The sequence below is a fragment of the Coregonus clupeaformis genome, chromosome 19 (assembly GCF_020615455.1).
Source record: "Coregonus clupeaformis isolate EN_2021a chromosome 19, ASM2061545v1, whole genome shotgun sequence".
Classification (NCBI taxonomy): domain Eukaryota; kingdom Metazoa; phylum Chordata; class Actinopteri; order Salmoniformes; family Salmonidae; genus Coregonus; species Coregonus clupeaformis.
Window position 1 is genome coordinate 11,977,549 of NC_059210.1, and position 20,161 is coordinate 11,997,709.

Consider the following 20,161-nt stretch of genomic DNA (forward strand, 5'->3'; position numbering starts at 1 on the left):
ATCCCGGTTCAACCCTAACCCTAGCCTCAACTACAACCCTTAACCCTAGCTTCATAGCCACATCCCTGTTCAACCCTAACCCTAGCCTCAACTACAACCCTTAACCCTAGCTTCATATCCACATCCCGGTTCAACCCTAACCCTAGCCTCAACTACAACCCTTAACCCTAGCTTCATATCCACATCCCGGTTCAACCCTAACCCTAGCCTCAACTACAACCCTTAACCCTAGCTTCATATCCACATCCCTGTTCAACCCAAACCCTAGCCTCAACTACAACCCTTAACCCTAGCTTCATATCCACATCCCGGTTCAACCCTAACCCTAGCCTCAACTACAACCCTTAACCCTAGCTTCATATCCACATCCCTGTTCAACCCTAACCCTAGCCTCAACTACAACCCTTAACCCTAGCTTCATATCCACATCCCTGTTCAACCCTCGCCTCAACTACAACCCTTAACCCTAGCTTCATAGCCACATCCCTGTTCAACCCTAGCCTCAACCACAACCACAACCCTAACCCTAGCTTCATATCCACATCCCTGTTCAACCCTAACCCTAGCCTCAACTACAACCCTAATTTCATATCCACATCCCGGTTCAACCCTAACCCTCGCCTCAACCACAACCCTAACTTCATATCCACATCCCGGTTCAACCCTAACCCTCGCCTCAACCACAACCCTAACTTCATATCCACATCCCGGTTCAACCCTAACCCTCGCCTCAACCACAACCCTAACCCTAGCCTCAACTACAACCACAACCCTAACCCTAGCTTCATGTCCACACTAACACCTGTTCTCCCACAAGGAGAAGGTCCTGGGAGGAGGTGAATTGGAGGCAACTTAAAGTGGCCTTCAGGTAGTTCTGGAAGTATTCATAGGATTCTGAAAACTTAAAGTGGTCTTCAAGTAGTTCTGGAAGTATTAATAGGATTCTTTAAGGTGTGAAATTCAAGGTCAATATTCTATCATATAACTGTATCTTGTTATTAAATCACATTATGCATAATATAATTAAGCAATAATGACCCAGTTTATAATATATAATATGTGATTTTCATCAGTGATTTTCCTGCAGAGATCCTACTCTTTGATCTACAGTAGATAGTCTCACAAAAGGAACAATCAAAACATGCTTAATGCAGGCAAAGGCTTGCAATATTCCTCCCACACAGATTTGTTACATAAAAAAATACATTAAAAAAGACTACCCAAATGCACCATTCGCTGAATATTACTGAATTCTTAGACACAAATTGTATCTAACACATATGATTATCTTGTCATATCAGGCAGCCCAAATGTAACCCCAAAGGTACCATAAACTCAAAGGTACCATAAGCGTCATCGGTAGATGCTGTGCCTTTCATTGAGGTGTTCAGAGGTGTTACATTTACCATTAGATAATGTAATCACATCCCAGATCAAATTCCAAATGTCATTAGCTCCAGCTTCTGTGAAATCAAGTTTAAATCACAGAGCGTTTAGCTGCTCTGATTAAAATAACTGTGTTACAGAAATAAGAAGACTGCCTGATTTCCTATCTTTATAAGACAAGCTATTTATCACATTCCACTGTGGAATATATCATTAGTTCAAGTGGGAGGAATAGGTGGGAGGAATATACAGTGAGGGAAAAAAGTATTTGATCCCCTGCTGATTTTGTACGTTTGCCCACTGACAAAGAAAGGATAAGTCTATAATTTTAATGGTAGGTTTATTTGAACAGTGAGAGACAGAATAACAACAACAAAATCCAGAAAAACGCATGTCAAAAATGTTATAAATTGATTTGCATTTTAATGAGGGAAATAAGTATTTGACCCCCTCTCAATCAGAAAGATTTCTGGCTCCCAGGTGTCTTTTATACAGGTAACGAGCTGAGATTAGGAGCACACTCTTAAAGGGAGTGCTCCTAATCTCAGTTTGTTACCTGTATAAAAGACACCTGTCCACAGAAGCAATCAATCAATCAGATTCCAAACTCTCCACCATGGCCAAGACCAAAGAGCTCTCCAAGGATGTCAGGGACAAGATTGTAGACCTACACAAGGCTGGAATGGGCTACAAGACCATCGCCAAGCAGCTTGGTGAGAAGGTGACAACAGTTGGTGCGATTATTCGCAAATGGAAGAAACACAAAAGAACTGTCAATCTCCCCTCGGCCTGGGGCTCCATGCAAGATCTCACCTCGTGGAGTTGCAATGATCATGAGAACGGTGAGGAATCAGCCCAGAACTACACGGGAGGATCTTGTCAATGATCTCAAGGCAGCTGGGACCATAGTCACCAAGAAAACAATTGGTAACACACTACGCCGTGAAGGACTAAAATCCTGCAGCGCCCGCAAGGTCCCCCTGCTCAAGAAAGCACATATACAGGGCAATCTGAAGTATGCCAATGAACATCTGAATGATTCAGAGGAGAATTGGGTGAAAGTGTTGTGGTCAGATGAGACCAAAATCGAGCTCTTTGGCATCAACTCAACTCGCCGTGTTTGGAGGAGGAGGAATGCTGCCTATGACCCCAAGAACACCATCCCCACCGTCAAACATGGAGGTGGAAACATTATGCTTTGGGGGTGTTTTTCTGCTAAGGGGACATGACAACTTCACCGCATCAAAGGGACGATGGACGGGGCCATGTACCATCAAATCTTGGGTGAGAACCTCCTTCCCTCGGCCAGGGCATTGAAAATGGGTCGTGGATGGGTATTCCAGCATGACAATGACCCAAAACACACGGCCAAGGCAACAAAGGAGTGGCTCAAGAAGAAGCACATTAAGGTCCTGGAGTGGCCTAGCCAGTCTCCAGACCTTAATCCCATAGAAAATCTGTGGAGGGAGCTGAAGGTTCGAGTTGCCAAATGTCAGCCTCGAAACCTTAATGACTTGGAGAAAATCTGCAAAGAGGAGTGGAACAAAATCCCTCCTGAGATGTGTGCAAACCTGGTGGCCAACTACAAGAAACGTCTGACCTCTGTGATTGCCAAAAAGGGTTTTGCCACCAAGTACTAAGTCATGTTTTGCAGAGGGGTATAATACTTATTTCCCTCATTAAAATGCAAATCAAATTATAACATTTTTGACATGTGTTTTTCTGGATTTTTTTTATTTATTCTGTCTCTCACTGTTTGTTGTTATTCTGTCTCTCACTGTTCAAATAAACCTACCATTAAAATTATAGACTGATCATTTCTTTGTCAGTGGGCAAACGTACAAAATCAGCAGGGGATCAAATACTTTTTTCCCTCACTGTAGCGACGGAATATGATCAATATCCCTCAAATGTCTCCCAGTTAGAAGTGTAGGAAAATGGCACAGTCAACATTTTATAACATCCTACGGTTCAAGATGTGATAACTATTTTATTTATTTTTTTCGTATTAAAAAGAGATTTACATAGCAGAGACTGAGGTTGTTACTGTATACAATTCATTCTCCACTTGGTCAATTTTAGAGAGATTAGAGGAATCACAGTGTTAGCATGCATTGAAAGATACTGTACTTTCTGTTCACTCTTGATATGGCCCCAATGCATTAAAAAAGGATTACCGAAATTGAGGGATTAACACAATTATTGAAGAGATGTCATCATCCCAGATAGTTGAAATAGTTAGAAGAAAAAAATAAAGCGGTAAAGTTTCAAATACAAGGTCATCTGAAATCTTCCTGCATGCACAGAGACCTGAGATCATCCTGCAATTCATAAAAATAGACACAAATAAAATATACTTCAAAGATAAACACAAATTCAAACCTAAACTTAATACATTTGATTGATAGTTTGATGCATCCTTTTCACATCAAGCTTCCGTTTTTAAACAGTGATGATAAGCAGCATGCTCTGGTTCATTGTTCATAATACAATGTATTCCTGAGGGACTGTCCTCAAAAGAGGATCCTTAAATGGGGCCTATGGGGTCCATCATAATAAATGGTTATAGCACCACCTAAAGGATAAGTTAGGCCCACAGTACTTTACTGAACGTAAATGTAATTTACAGTGGGGGAGAATGATTGGTAGATTTCAGCTCCAGACAAGTAAAAAACAAATGTTCTACAGTTTCCTATTTGTGATAGATGTGTGTGTTCGTACATTAGTAGATCATGAATGCACACCTTTCTTATGGGGCTAATATAAGTCAGTCTTTGTCATTCTACCAATCCTGATGATAAATCATAAGCCATATCTTTCCCTTGCAGAAGGCTCACATTGGCATGCTGCAGAAAAACAGGATGTGAAGTTAGATCAGCACCTCAATGCTGCTACATCTGTTAGATCTTTCTGTGTGAAGCTCTGCCCAACCATCACACACACACACAGAGAGAGAGAGAGAGAGAGAGAGAGAGAGAGAGAGAGAGAGAGAGAGAGAGAGAGAGAGAGAGAGAGAGTTGGAGATGGAGATATAGAGAGAGAGAGTGAGAAGCTGTTCTCTAACATAACTTGGATAAACATACCACCTGGTGGTTAAAGCGTCTCACACCTGAAATCAAAATACTGTAACTGTAAATGTCTCCATCATACTCTCTCTTGATGTGATCTGAATAATGAACTCAAAATTGTATTTTCTCATTTTGGTCATGGATGAGGGTGGATATTTTGTGGGGTTCCATTCTCCACATGATTACATACTTTGGGCCATATAAGACTGATTAAAAATCATATTTTCCCCAAGGCTGAAAAGAAAACTCCCCTTAGCTTGTGAGGTCAGATATAAGAAAGGAATGCACTTGTACATCTGAGATAAGAGTAGGTAACAACACGTCTGCCACACTGATCCTCAACACGGGGGCCCCTCAAGGGTGCGTGCTCAGTCCCCTCCTGTACTCCCTGTTCACCCATGACTGCATGGCCAGGCACGACTCCAACACCATCATTAAGTTTGCCGACGACACAACAGTGGTAGGCCTGATCATTGACAACGATGAGACAGCCTATAGGGAGGAGGTCAGAGACCTGGCCGTGTGGTGCCAGGATAACAACCTCTCCCTCAACGTGATCAAGACAAAGATGATTGTGGACTACAGGAAAAAAAAGAAGACTGAGCACGCCCCCATTCTCATCGACGGGGCTGTAGTGGAACAGGTTGAGAGCTTCAAGTTCCTTGGTGTCCACATCACCAACGAACTATCATGGTCCAAACACACCAAGACAGTCGTGAAGAGGGCACGACAAAACCTATTCCCCCTCAGGAGACTGAAAAGATTTGGCATGGGTCCTCAGATCCTCAAAAAGTTATACAGCTGCACCATCGAGAGCATCCTGACTAGTTGCATCACCACCTGCTTCCTGCCATCCAGGACATCTATACCAGGCGGTGTCAGAGGAAGGCCCTAAAAATGGTCAAAGACTCAAGCCACCCTAGTCCATAGACTGTTCTCTGCTACCGCACGGCAAGCGGTACCGGAGCGCCAAGTCTAGGTCCAAAAGGCTTCTCAACAGCTTCTACCCCCAAGCCATAAGACTCCTGAACAGCTAATCATGGCTACCCGGACTATTTGCACTGCCCCCCCCCACCCCACCCCATCTCATCCCCCTATTTTACGCTGCTGCTACTCTGTTTACTATTTATGCATAGTCACTTTAACTCTACCCACGTTTTATTTTTCTTAATTAACACTTTTTAATTTTACATTATTTTTTTTACTGCATTGTTGGTTAAGGGCTTGTAAGTAAGCATTCACTGTAATATCTACACCTGTTGTATTCGGCGCACGTGGCAAAAAAAGAAGTGATTTTATCTTTCTGTATTGAAACGTTCTGCAATTAATATAACTCACCACTAGAGGGTAGTATAGACTTCACATTGAAAACTTTTTGCCAGGGCAGGTTCAGACTATTCCGCTAGGGTTCAGGCCGCCCTTCTCTGGTTCAGTTCATTTTTGGTCTAAATACTTGACGTAATGTAGGTCAATGCACAGATCACTAAGCAGACACATGAATGGTAACCTTTAAGAGTACATCGGTGGATACCTTCAGTTGCTTCCATTGCTTATTGTTCATCTATAACCCTGCAACGTTACCACAGCACAGGACTGTGATCGACTGACAAAATACGAGTACTGTAAATTGTTTCCATAATAACTGGTCCAAGAGCTGTTAGATGTTGGATTACACTCACTGCTAAAATCTGAGACATGAGACATTGGGCGCTGATCTTAAATCAATGTTAGGGCAAACACTCTTTCAATCTACTAACTACATTACAGAACAGCTTCCACTCAAATATTTTTTATATCTACAGATTATCCATTATATTGATCCGAAAGATACTCAAGTGGCGGCTCTAACCATGAAAATAAATGTCTTCAAAAATGGAAGGCAGTCGGGAGGAGGCAAGATCAGGTGGGACAATTCTAGCCAATGAAAGGGCAGATACGCGTGTGAATGCCAGGCACAACTCCAATATAAAGTGTTGTTGTTTTTCCAAAGTTTCCGGGATGTCACGTGTCCTACTTATATCAGCACACTCGTAACAACTTTAAGCATTACGAAACGTATATTCGAACAATTAAGCCACACGTAGAAAATAAGCCATACATTTGGTTGTTAACCAAATTCGACACTCTCTCATTAACCTCTTCACTTGGTGAACGAAAAACAACAACAAAAATGCCACCTGCTGGAGAAGACAGATTTTGGGCCCAGTTATCTCTCTCGCTTCACCTCTTTCTCTCTGTTATATTCAATTCAAACATGTGTTTACATTGCCAAAGCAAGTGAAATAAACAATAAACAAAAGTGAGAAGACAAAAACAACATCAACAAAAAACTATTAGAATTTAACAATTATAACTAACGCTCCTTCTTCTATCTGTGTTCCACTCATTGAGCTATAATAAGAAGGGTTCCACTTTCAGAAAACGTGGCATTCTGGTATAACACGTGCGAAGCAACCAATTGACGCTGAGCTGAACGGTCATTCTCTGGCCAATGGAGGAAGAGAGAAGAAGAAAGTGGTTACGTAGTGGTGCTTTTGATCCGTCTATTCCGCATTTCGTGCTGTTGTTGACAGGTCTCGAACTTGGAAGACTCAACGCGTGTCTGTTACATCGTAAAATGAAGACATTTTAGGATTTATCTTGTCGTTTTTGGTATTACTATGGACTAACTTGTAATCATGGTTGTGAATTCAGTGCATTGGTTTCGGAAGGGACTGCGTTTACACGATAATCCCGCTTTACAGGAAGCTCTAAATGGCGCTGACACTGTGCGATGTGTTTATATTTTGGATCCGTGGTTTGCTGGGTCCGCCAACGTCGGTATCAACAGATGGAGGTTAGTATCAATGTACACATGACTAAAACGACTAGCTGTAACTTTATGAAATCATAGCTGTATAAAGACAATTGTGAATTAACACTGTTGTAAAAAGAGACATGCATGATTGCTGGTGAAGTTCACTGACTGCACATTGCATACATTGGAGCATGAACAATTATCATTATGTGTTGGAATGACCACTTCATTGACCGGCCTATTCCACGAGTCCGTTTATGACTACGTTAGCTGGAGCAACCTATGTTTTTTTCGTAAACCTCTGAATAAAGTATCTTGAAAGTATTGGTCTACGAACACATTACATTTACATTTACATTTTAGTCATTTAGCAGATGCTCTTATCCAGAGCGACTTACAGGAGCAATTAGGGTTAAGTGCCTTGCTCAAGGGCACATTTACGTCATTTAGCAGACGCTCTTATCCAGAGCGACTACAAATTGGTGCATTCACCCTATAGCCAGTGGGATAACCACTTTACAATTATACTTTTTTTTTTTTTTTTTTTGGGGGGGTAGAAGGATTACTTTATCCTATCCCAGGTGTTCCTTAAAGAGGTGGGGTTTCAAATGTCTCCGGAAGGTGGTGAGTGACTCCGCTGTCCTGGCGTCGTGAGGGAGCTTGTTCCACCATTGGGGTGCCAGAGCAGCGAACAGCTTTGACTGGGCTGAGCGGGAACTATGCTTCCGCAGAGGAAGGGGAGCCAGCAGGCCAGAGGTGGATGAACGCTATGCCCTCGCCTGGGTGTAGGGACTGATCAGAGCCTGAAGGTACGGAGGTGCCGTTCCCCTCACTGCTCCATAGGCAAGCACCATGGTCTTGTAACGGATGCGAGCTTCAACTGGAAGCCAGTGGAGTGTGCGGAGGAGGGGGGGTGACGTGAGAGAACTTGGGAAGGTTGAACACCAGACGGGCTGCGGCATTCTGGATGAGTTGTAGGGGTTTAATGGCACAGGCAGGGAGCCCAGCCAACAGCGAGTTGCAGTAATCCAGACGGGAGATGACAAGTGCCTGGATTAGGACCTGTGCCGCTTCCTGTGTAAGGCAGGGTCGTACTCTCCGAATGTTGTAGAGCATGAACCTGCAGGATCGGGTCACCGCCTTGATGTTGGCGGAGAACGACAGGGTGTTGTCCAGGGTCACGCCAAGGCTCTTCGCACTCTGGGAGGAGGACACAACGGAGTTGTCAACCGTGATGGCGAGATCATGGAACGGGCAGTCCTTCCCCAGGAGGAAGAGCAGCTCCGTCTTGCCAGGGTTCAGCTTGAGGTGGTGATCCGTCATCCATACTGATATGTCGGCCAGACATGCAGAGATGCGATTCGCCACCTGGTTATCAGAAGGGGGAAAGGAGAAGATTAGTTGTGTATCGTCAGCGTAGCAATGATAGGAGAGGCCATGTGAGGATATGACAGAGCCAAGTGACTTGGTGTATAGGGAGAAAAGGAGAGGGCCTAGAACTGAGCCCTGGGGGACACCAGTGGTGAGAGCACGTGGTGCGGAGACAGCTTCTCGCCACGCCACTTGGTAGGAGCGACCGGTCAGGTAGGACGCAATCCAGGAGTGAGCCGCGCCGGAGATGCCCAGCTCGGAGAGGGTGGAGAGGAGGATCTGATGGTTCACTGTATCAAAGGCAGCAGACGGGTCTAGAAGGACAAGAGCAGAGGAAAGAGAGTTAGCTTTAGCAGTGCGGAGAGCCTCCGTGACACAGAGAAGAGCAGTCTCAGTTGAATGACCAGTCCTGAAACCTGACTGGTTTGGATCAAGAAGGTCATTCTGAGAGAGATTGCAAGAGAGTTGGCTAAAGACGGCACGCTCAATAGTTTTGGAAAGAAAAGAAAGAAGGGATACTGGTCTGTAGTTGTTGACATCAGTGGGATCGAGTGTTGGTTTTTTGAGAAGGGGTGCAACTCTCGCTCTCTTGAAGACGGAAGGGACATGGCCAGCGGTCAAGGATGAGTTGATCAGCGAGGTGAGGTAGGGGAGAAGGTCACCGGAGATGGTCTGGAGAAGAGAGGAGGGGATGGGGTCAAGCGGGCAGGTTGTTGGGCGGCCTGCAGTCACTAGTCGCAAGATTTTATCTGGAGAGAGAGGGGAGAAAGAAGTCAAAGCATAGGGTAGGGCAGTGTGAGCAGGACCAGCAGTGTCATTAGACTTAACAAACGAGGATCGGATGTCGTCAACCTTCTTTTTCAAAGTGGTTGACAAAGTCATCCACAGAGAGGGAGGAGGGGGGGGATTCAGCAGTGAGGAGAATGTGGCAAAGAGCTTCCTAGGGTTAGAGGCAGATGCTTGGAATTTAGAGTGGTAGAAAGTGGCCTTAGCAGCAGAAACAGATGAAGAAAATGTAGAGAGGAGGGAGTGAAAAGATTCCAGGTCGGCAGGGAGTTTAGTTTTCTTCCATTTCCGCTCAGCTGCCCGGAGCTCTGTTCTGTGAGCTCGCAATGAGTCATCAAGCCACAGAGCTGGAGGGGAGGACCGAGCCGGCCGGGAGGATAGGGGACACAGGGAGTCAAAGGATGCAGAAAGGGAGGAGAGGAGGGTTGAGGAGGCAGAATCAGGAGATTGGAGGGAGAAGGATTGAGCAGAGGGAAGAGATGATAGGATGGAAGAGGAGAGAGTAGTGGGAGAGAGAGAGCGAAGGTTGCGGCGGCGCGTTACCATCTGTGTAGGGGCAGAGTGAGTAGTGTTGGAGGAGAGCGAGAGAGAAAAGGATACAAAGTAGTGGTCGGAGACATGGAGGGGAGTTGCAGTGAGATTAGTAGAAGAGCAACATCTAGTAAAGATGAAGTCAAGCGTATTGCCTGCCTTGTGAGTGGGGGGGGATGGTGAGAGGGTGAGGTCAAAAGAGGAGAGGAGTGGAAAGAAGGAGGCAGAGAGAAATGAGTCAAATGTAGACGTGGGGAGGTTGAAATCCCCCAAGACTGTGAAGGGTGAGCCATCCTCAGGAAAGGAACTTATCAAGGCGTCAAGCTCATTGATGAACTCTCCAAGGGAACCTGGAGGGCGATAGATGACAAGGATATTAAGCTTAAATGGGCTAGTGACTGTGACAGCGTGGAATTCAAATGAGGAGATAGACAGATGGGTCCCACACATCAATCTAGTCCCACAGAGGAGTTGGGCTTACAACTACTTAGCTATCTAGTTTTAAATATTTTGCTTGCTGGCATTATCGTAATTGAACACCGCGCGCAGGTACATCTTAGGTACGCCTCATGTCCACCAGATGCATCAAACTCTTTACGTTCCGGCGGAAGTCATTCATTGGCAATGGAGCAGTCCGCAACGCTACTTTGGGGAGCCACGTTTTATGCCTTGATCACGCCTACATCGTTATTGCGTTTTGGTACACCAGAAGTACATTCATCTCCAATGGAACGCTGCATTTGTCTTACAGCATTGGGTTGCAGAGGCAGTGCGTTCTGTGTGGTGCGTACATTGCATTAATCAAAGGTATGCATCAAATTGTATGAGTAGATGGCTTGACAGAAATGGTAGCGCCTCGAGCACACCTACAGTTTCATTGAGCAAAATGGTACGCAGCATCATCTGGATATGTGTGCAACAAAAGTTCAACATTCACCTTCTGCTACCATCAAGCTGTCTACGCATACAATTTGATGTATAATGTACTTCTGGTATACCAAAACGCAATGGCACTGTAGGTGTGATCGAGGCATAAAATGCGGCACCCCCAACGTAGCATTGCGGACTTCTCCATTGACAATGCGTTCAATATTTACAACTCGTGACAAACGGAAGTACACACACAGACTCCAACAAGCTTTTAGCTAGTTGAAAAGTGAAGCACGTGCATCAAGTACTGAAAATGCTGGCTAGATATCGGGCATATACACATTAGCAACCACAAGTTGGAAAAAAATCCAAAGCATGTGACACACTGCATGTAGTGCCACACACTGCCACCTAGTCCAGCAGTTGAGTTGCAGCGGTGCGGATTGCCTCCCAATGAAATTAATGGACTTCTGCCAGAACACATGCAGTGTGAAGCAACCGTTGTGTACGAGGCACGTTTACATCGTGACATATTTAATTACGCCGTACTTCATTATGCCATCGGTCGTCTTCATGCAATCTAGTTCCGCTACTGGATCACAGAATTTCTAAACCCAGAGACTACCGGGAACGCTTGCGAAACAGACCAAACTGACCAGGCCAGGGTTTGGGGTATGATAAATCTTGAGGCACAAGCTAGAGTCGAGCCAATGACTTAAGTAGTTGAAAATGTTATTACTCCAACCTTGTGGAAGTGACAAACTGACACATTTTTATTTTTTTCAAAAACGACTTTATATCGAAGTAGTGCCTTTGATTTGACGGCCTGCACATGCGCAGTTCGGGGGCGAGACGACTGTTTGACCCCATAACGTATTTCTACTCATGAGCTTAGCTAGCCAACATCGCCATGACATTGCCTTCATGTGTGATCGGGGATTTCTATTGGAGAAGCAGTTTTAGCCTATCTACATACTGTACTGTCTTTGACTGGATGGAGAACATAGGGAGGGTTTCACAACACAAAAGATGGAGGCGAGCCTAGTCTAGAGATTGCAAAATATGACCTCTTCATTCAAGACAGGAGAAACAGTTGATAATACATTGACAAACAAAGGGCAAACTATTCACATAATTAATATGCAGGACTTGGCGGTAGCCAGTACACACTATTGGAGAGAGATGTCTAGCACTTCTCGCCACAGCTCCCGACACAAACACATGAACTCGCCATTTGAGATGTTGAAGAGTTTTTTAAAAATATTTTTTACGAGAAAGTGACCAAAAAACGGGTTCCCTTTGTAATGGAACGCTTTGTATGGAAAATCAAGTTGAAGCCAACATTTTATTTACCTCAACAAGCACAACAGACTAGCGCAACACCCTTCAATTGAAACGGCGGGAAACAAACGAAAGAGCCTACATACATCTCTCATAAAAAATGATCAGAAATGAAATCACATAATTATATTGGAGCAGTAGTAACTTATAAATCGGCTACCATAACTTCAATTACTTTTCAAGGACAAAATAGCCTAGAGGAAATGTCAGATTTTCAGGGTAGACTATTGACTGAATACTGACTGAATTGCGCATCGCACATATTTAACCAACACTTTGAACCACTTTCCGCTCCACACCACAACCAGCTGTTTGCTCTCGCAAACAACAGATTATCAATAGCAGTGGTCACCAACCTTTTCTAAGTCAAGATCACTTTCGCAGTAAAAAATCAAGCTGTGATCTACCGCTCAGACTTAAAAAATGTATCATTTAACGTAATAATCACAGTTCTGTAGAAATTAGGTTTGTGCAGTAGGCCTAATGGCAGACATTATCACAGCATATTGACTATATGCCTGGCCTGCCAATATTGTTCTTCTCAGACCATATTGTATTTAAAAACTCGAGCTTTGATAACAAAATAGATCAGTTGGTGTTGACGGGGGGGGGGGGACGAGGTCAGATCATGACGTCAGTGATCTTCAGGTCAGAAAGTCTGAGCTCTAGAAAGATGCCAGAGTTTCCAACTTGGAATTCCGAGTTGGATGACGATAAAAAACTATTTTTCCCTGTCGGATCTCTTGAACGCACTGAAGCCGGAAGTCTGAGATTTCCTAGTTCCCAGTTGTTTTGAACACTGCATTAGTCTCAGCAGAGGGTCCGCCTCTCACGGTCCCTGCTCTCTCCTTCCTTTCCTTTGGTGAGACTGACCAGAGAGACGGGACACAGTCTTCCACCTGATGTCGCACCGCATCTGCACAAATTCATGTTCCTATGACCAGAGAAAGTGAAATATTCCTCTGTATTAAAATAGACACGACGAGCTGCTATCGATACACTTGGCTACTCATTAATTGCAGCTGCAGTGCAAGTGGAAGTAGGGAGAAGCGCATTTCATGTTTTTTAATAGTGTTGAATAAAAACAGTGACGGTGCTGAATAAATGTCACAGGAAGGCCAAAAAGATCAAGGACATCAACCACCCGAGCAACGGCCAGTTCACCACGCTATCATCCAGAAGACGAGGTCAGTACAGGTGTGTCAAAGCTGGGACCGAGAGATTGAAAAACAGCTTCTATCTCATGGCCATCAGACTGTTAAATAGCCATCACTAGCCGGCTACCACCCGGCTACTCAACCCTGCTCCTTAGAGGCTGCTGCCCTATGTACATAGACATGGAATCACTGGCCACTTTAATAATGGAACACTAGTCACTTTAATGATGTTTACACACTGCTTTACTCATCTCAAATGTATATGTATTCTATTCTACTGTATTTTAGTCAATGCCACTCTGACATTGCTCATCCTAATATTTATATATTTCTTTATTCCATTCTTTTACTTTTAGATTTGTGTATTGTTGTGAATTGTTAGATACTACTGCACTGTTGGAGCTAGGAACACAAGCATTTCGCTACACCCGCAATAACATCTGCAAAATATGTGTATGTGACCAATAAACATTTATTTAATAAAAATGTAGACATGAACTCATAACTGCAGCTCTTTGCTGTATTCTTTGACAGTCTCTCTCTAATCAGGTTTTTACAAGTTATGAAATCTCACGTAGGCTAGTATCAAACTTTGCTGGGGTCGTGGAAGCTGTAGGAACGGTGATTTGAGCTATCCGATTGGCCAGCGCAGTAGTCAAACTCGATTTAGCCACAGATTTCCCGGTCCGCCAGGCAGACTGACTTTGTCTTTTCAGACAAATGAAATGGTTCAATATGGGAACACTTTGCCTACCCGGTGAGCAGGGCTGCTGAATCAAGTGCAACTACCGCCAACAGCGCAATGTGAATATTATTAAAAAAGGAGCGCAAGCCTTTATGGTTGGCTTTTCTACAGAAATATTTGGTGATCGACTAGGAATGCCTTAAAGATAGACCGGTTGGTGACCACTGATCTATAGGCTATATGTGTGCAGCGCACGTGTGATATAATCGACATAACGAACGAACAGCTTCAGGAAGCCATCTGTTGAAAAAAATACAGTGGCTTCCGAAAGTATTCACCCCCCTTGGCAATTTTCCTATTTTGTTGCCTTACAACCTGGAATTAAAATAAAAAATTTGGGGGTTTGTATCATTTGATTTACACAACATGCCTACCACTTTGAAGATGCAAAATATTTTTTTGTGTGAAACAAATAAGAAATAAGACGACAAAACAGAACTTGAGCGTGCATAACTATTCACCCCCCCAAAGTCAATACTTCGTAGAGACACCTTTTGCAGCAATTACAGCTGCAAGTCTCTTGGGGTATGTCTCTATAAGCTTGGCACATCTAGCCACTGGGATTTTTGCCCATTCTTCAAGGCAAAACTGCTTCAGCTCCTTCAAGTTGGATGGGTTCCGCTGGTGTACAACAATCTTTAAGTCATACCACAGATTCTCAATTGGATTGAGGTCTGGGCTTTGACTAGGCCATTCCAAGACATTTAAATGTTTCCCCTTAAACCACTCGAGTGTTGCTTTAGCAGTATGCTCAGGGTCATTGTCCTGCTGAAAGGTCATCCTCCGTCCCAGTCTCATCTCTGGAAGACTGAAACAGGTTTCCCTCAATAATTTCCCTGTATTTAGCGCCATCCATCATTCCTTCAATTCTGACCAGTTTCCCAGTTCCTGCTGATGAAAAACATCCCCACAGCATGATGCTGCCACCACCATGCTTCACTGTGGGGATGGTGTTCTCGGGGTGATGAGAGGTGTTGGGTTTGCACCAGACATAGCGTTTTCCTTGATGGCCAAAACGCTCAATTTTAGTCTCATCTGACCAGAGTACCTTCTTCCATATGTTTGGGGAGTCTCCCACATGCCTTTTGGCGAACACCAAACGTGTTTGCTTATTTTTTTCTTTAAGCAATGGCTTTTTTTCTGGCCACACTTCCATAAAGCCCAGCTCTGTTGAGTGTACGGCTTAAAGTGGTCCTACGGACAGATACTCCAATCTCCGCTGTGGAGCTTTGCAGCTCCTTCAGGGTTATCTTTGGTCTCTTTGTTGCCTCTGATTAATGCCCTCCTTGCCTGGTCTGTGAGTTTTGGTGGGCGGCCCTCTCTTGTCAGGTTTGTTGTGGTGCCATATTCTTTCAATTTTTTAATAATGGGTTTAATGGTACTCCGTGGGACGTTCAAAGTTTCGGATAATTTTTTATAACCCAACCCTGATCTGTACTTCTCCACAACTTTGTCCCTGACCTGTTTGGAGAGCTCCTTGGTCTTCATGGTGCTGCTTGCTTGGTGGTGCCCCTTGCTTAGTGTTGCAGACTCTGGGGCCTTTCAGAACAGGTGTGTGTGTATATGTGTGTGTGTGTGTATATATATATATATATATATATATATATACACACACACATATACAGTGGGGAGAACAAGTATTTGATACACTGCCGATTTTGCAGGTTTTCCTACTTACAAAGCATGTAGAGGTCTGTAATTTTTATCATGAGGGAAGGAGGTTGTTGGCCAAGATCTCGCGATACATGGCCCCATCCATCCTCCCCTCAATACGGTGCAGTCGTCCTGTCCCCTTTGCAGAAAAGCATTTCCAAAGAATGATGTTTCCACCTCCATGCTTCACGGTTGGGATGGTGTTCTTGGGGTTGTACTCATCCTTCTTCTTCCTCCAAACACAGCGAGTGGAGTTTAGACCAAAAAGCTCTATTTTTGTCTCATCAGACCACATGACCTTCTCCCATTCCTCCGCTGGATCATCCAGATGGTCATTGGCAAACTTCAGACGGGCCTGGACATGCGCTGGCTTTAGCAGGGGGACCTTGCGTGCACTGCAGGATTTTAATCCATGACGGCGTAGTGTGTTACTAATGGTTTTCTTTGAGACTGTGGTCCCAGCTCTCTTCAGGACATTGACCAGGTCCTGCCGTGTAGTTCTGGGCTGATCCCTCACCTTCCTCATGATCATTGATGCCCCACGAGGTGAGATCTTGCATGGAGCCCCAGACCGAGGGTGATTGACCGTCATCTTGAACTTGCATTCTCACCAAGCTGCTTGCCTATTGTCCTGTAGCCTCAACTGGCAGCTTCATTAAATAGTACCCGCAAAACACCAGTCTCAACGTCAACAGTAAAGAGGTGACTACCGGATGCTGACCTTCTAGGCAGAGTTGCAAAGAAAAAGCCATATCGCAGACTGGCCAATAAAAAGAAAAGATTAAGATGGGCAGACTGAGAAATGGCTTTTTCTTTGCAACTCTGCCTAGAAGGTCAGCATCCTGGAGTCGCCTCTTCACTGTTGATGTTGAGACTGGTGTTTTGCGGGTACTATTTAATGAAGCTGCCAGTTGAGGACCTGTGAGGCGCCTGTTTCTCAAACTAGACACTAATGTATTTGTCCTCTTGCTTAGTTGTGCACCGGGGCCTCCCACTCCTCTTTCTATTCCGGTTAGAGCCAGTTTGCACTGTTCTGTGAGGGTGTAGTACACAGCGTTGTACGAGATCTTCAGTTTCTTGGCAATTTCTCGCATGGAATAGCCTTCATTTCTCAGAACAAGAATAGACTGACGAGTTTCAGAAGAAAGTTCTTTGTTTCTGGCCATTTTGAGCCTGTAATCAAAGCAACAATTGCTGATTGTCCAGACGAGCTAAACCACTTCTATGCTCGCTTCGAGGCAAGCAACACTGAAGCATGCATGAGAGCACCAGCTGTTCCGGACGACTATGTGATCACGCTCTCCGTAGCCGATGTGAGTAAGACTTTTAAGCAAGTCAACATTCACAAGGCCGCTGGGCCAGACGGATTACCAGGGCGTGTACTCCGAGCATGTGCTGACCAACTGGCAAGTGTCTTCACTGACATTTTCAACATGTCCCTGACCGAGTCTGTAATACCAACATGTTTCAAGCAGACCACCATAGTCCCCGTGCCCAAGAACTCTAAGATAACCTGCCTAAATGACTACCGACCCGTGGCACTGACGTCTGTAGCCATGAAGTGCTTTGAAAGACTGGTCATGGCTCACATCAACAGCATAATCCCAGAAACCCTAGACCCACTCCAATTTGCATACCGCCCCAACAGATCCACAGATGATGCAATCTCTATCGCACTCCACACTGCCCTTTCCCACCTGGACAAGAGGAACACCTACGTGAGAATGCTATTCATTGACTACAGCTCAGCATTCAACACCATAGTGCCCTCTAAGCTCATCACTAAGCTAAGGATCCTGGGACTAAACACCTCCCTCTGCAACTGGATCCTGGACTTCCTGACGGGCCGCCCCCAGGTGGTAAGGGTAGGTAACAACACATCTGCCACACTGATCCTCAACACGGGGGCCCCTCAGGGGTGCGTGCTCAGTCCCCTCCTGTACTCTCTGTTCACCCATGACTGCATGGCCAGGCACGACTCCAACACCATCATTAAGTTTGCCGACGACACAACAGTGGTAGGCCTGATCACCGACAACGATGAGACAGCCTATAGGGAGGAGGTCAGAGATCTGGCCGTGTGGTGCCAGGACAACAACCTCTCCCTCAACGTGACCAAGACAAAGGAGATGATTGTGGACTACAGGAAAAAAAGAGGACTGAGCACGCCCCCATTCTCATCGACGGGGCTGTAGTGGAACAGGTTGAGAGCTTCAAGTTCCTTGGTGTCCACATCACCAACGAACTATCATGGTCCAAGCACACCAAGACAGTCGTGAAGAGGGCACGACAAAGCCTATTCCCCCTCAGGAGACTAAAAAGATTTGGCATGGGTCCTCAGATCCTCAAAAAAATTCTACAGCTGCACCATCGAGAGCATCCTGACTGGTTGCATCACCGCCTGGTATGGCAACTGCTTGGCCTCTGACCGCAAGGCACTACAGAGGGTAGTGCGTACGGCCCAGTACATCACTGGGGCAAAGCTCCCTGCCATCCAAGACCTCTATACCAGGCGGTGTCAGAGGAAGGCCCTCAAAATTGTCAAAGACTCCAGCCACCCTAGTCATAGACTGTTCTCTCTGCTACCGCACGGCAAGCGGTACCGGAGTGCCAAGTCTAGGTCCAAAAGACTTCTCAACAGCTTCTACCCACAAGCCATAAGACTCCTGAACAGCTAATCATGGCTACCCGGACTATTTGCACTGCCCCCCCACCCCATCCTTTTACGCTGCTGCTACTCTGTTAAGTATTTATGCATAGTCACTTTAACTCTACCCACATGTACATATTACCTCAACTACCTCAACTAGCCGGTGCCCCCGCACATTGACTCTGCACCGTTACCCCCTGTATATATAGCCTCCCTACTGTCACTTTATTTTACTTCTGCTCTTTGTTTTTCTCAACACTTTTTTTTTTTGTTGTTGTTTTATTCTTACTTTTTTTGTTTAAAATAAACGCACTGTTGGTTAAGGGCTGTAAGTAAGCATTTCACTGTAATGTCTGCACTTGTTGTATTCGGCGCATGTGACCAATAAAATTTGATTTGATTTGATTTGATGCTTCAGATACTCAAGAAGGCCAGTTTTCAGCTGTGCTAACATAATTGCAGAAGGGTTTTCCAATGATCAACTAGCCTTTTTTTAAAATGATAAACTTGGATTAGCACACACAACGTGCCATTGGAACACAGGACTGAATGTTGCTGATAATGGGCCTCTGTACGCCTATGTAGATATTCCATTAAAAATCAGCCGTTTCCAGCTACATTAGCCATTTACAACATTAACAGTGTCAACACTGTATTTCTGATCAATTTGATGTTATTTTAATGGACCAAAAAATTGCTGTTCTTTCAAAAACAAGGACATTTCTAAGTGACCCCAAAACTTTTGAACGGTAGTGTGTGTATATATATATACTCTTTTTAAATACTGCTAAATGAATATTGGGGAAACCCTGTTGAAGTTGAACTGTATATGGGCCTATTCTCCCATCTAAAAGGTTCTTCCTTTAAAAGTTTCCAGCTTATGCCGCAACCGTTTGTGGTAGATGGTGGTAGATGGTGGCAGATGGTGGCAGATGGTGGCAGATGGTGGTAAATTGCGTCATTCTGTCATTGCACCACACTATCACAAGGAGGAGTTGGAACGCTGATCTATCGGTAGTTTAAACTGTGGCGCAAATTGACTATCTTTTCGTAAATTAATGGAGTTGAGTGAGAACTTGGGTAAATACAATGGCGCAATTACACTTGACATGTGGACTGACGTTTTTCAAAAAATAGGCATGGTGGGCTTTTGGTTTCTCTCCCTCTAAAAACCACGTCTGGATGGATCCATAACGAATTACTATGGGAATAAATATCACTGAATGACAGACACTGGAATTAAGTAGGCTAATGAAGGCAACATTGTTGCTAACTGAAACACACAAAGTCATCCAATTGTTATAATACGTTTGAAGCAATGGCCTACCTGCGTGTGGTCAACTATTTCAGCATCGTTCCGCGCTGCTTTGAGACAAGCATGGGGACTGGTCTTGATAAATCAATCAGATGTTTATTTTCACTGAATCTCCATTTGGGTATTGGTTAGCCTACAATTAGGGTGTGGAAATGTTAGGATTATTTTGCTCTTCACTCGCAGTCAGTTAGTAGCCTAGGCCTAGTCCCGACCGGTCACGTTGGACAGCGCCATAGTTTCCTAATGGAAACCCTGAGGCCTACATGGGCTCCTGTAAAATGCATTTTAGTTTTTCTTGGAATAGAAACACCATAATATTAATCAATTTAATGAAGCTACATATCTAACAGTATAAACAGCACAACAAATACTATAATAATTGTAAAATAAATTATAATCAATCCCATATAGTCTGTTCTAACCAACAACAAAAAAAACGTTTCGTCTGTACAGCCAATATTAAAAACGGTCAAATGCATTCGTGAATTCAA

General features: G+C 44.5%; 1 protein-coding gene across 2 annotated transcripts in view; it reads left to right on the plus strand.

The window, feature by feature from the left end:
- Positions 1 to 6,970: 6,970 nt before the first annotated feature.
- The window catches only part of cry2 (cryptochrome circadian regulator 2), a 30,984-nt gene continuing 17,793 nt past the window's right edge, over positions 6,971 to 20,161 (plus strand). For both annotated transcript variants that reach the window (XM_041837000.2, XM_041837001.2), the window contains exon 1: positions 6,971 to 7,290. In XM_041837000.2, the coding sequence (XP_041692934.1) occupies positions 7,133 to 7,290 (158 nt within the window). In that variant the 5' untranslated portion in view covers positions 6,971 to 7,132. The remainder of the gene's footprint in view (positions 7,291 to 20,161) is intronic.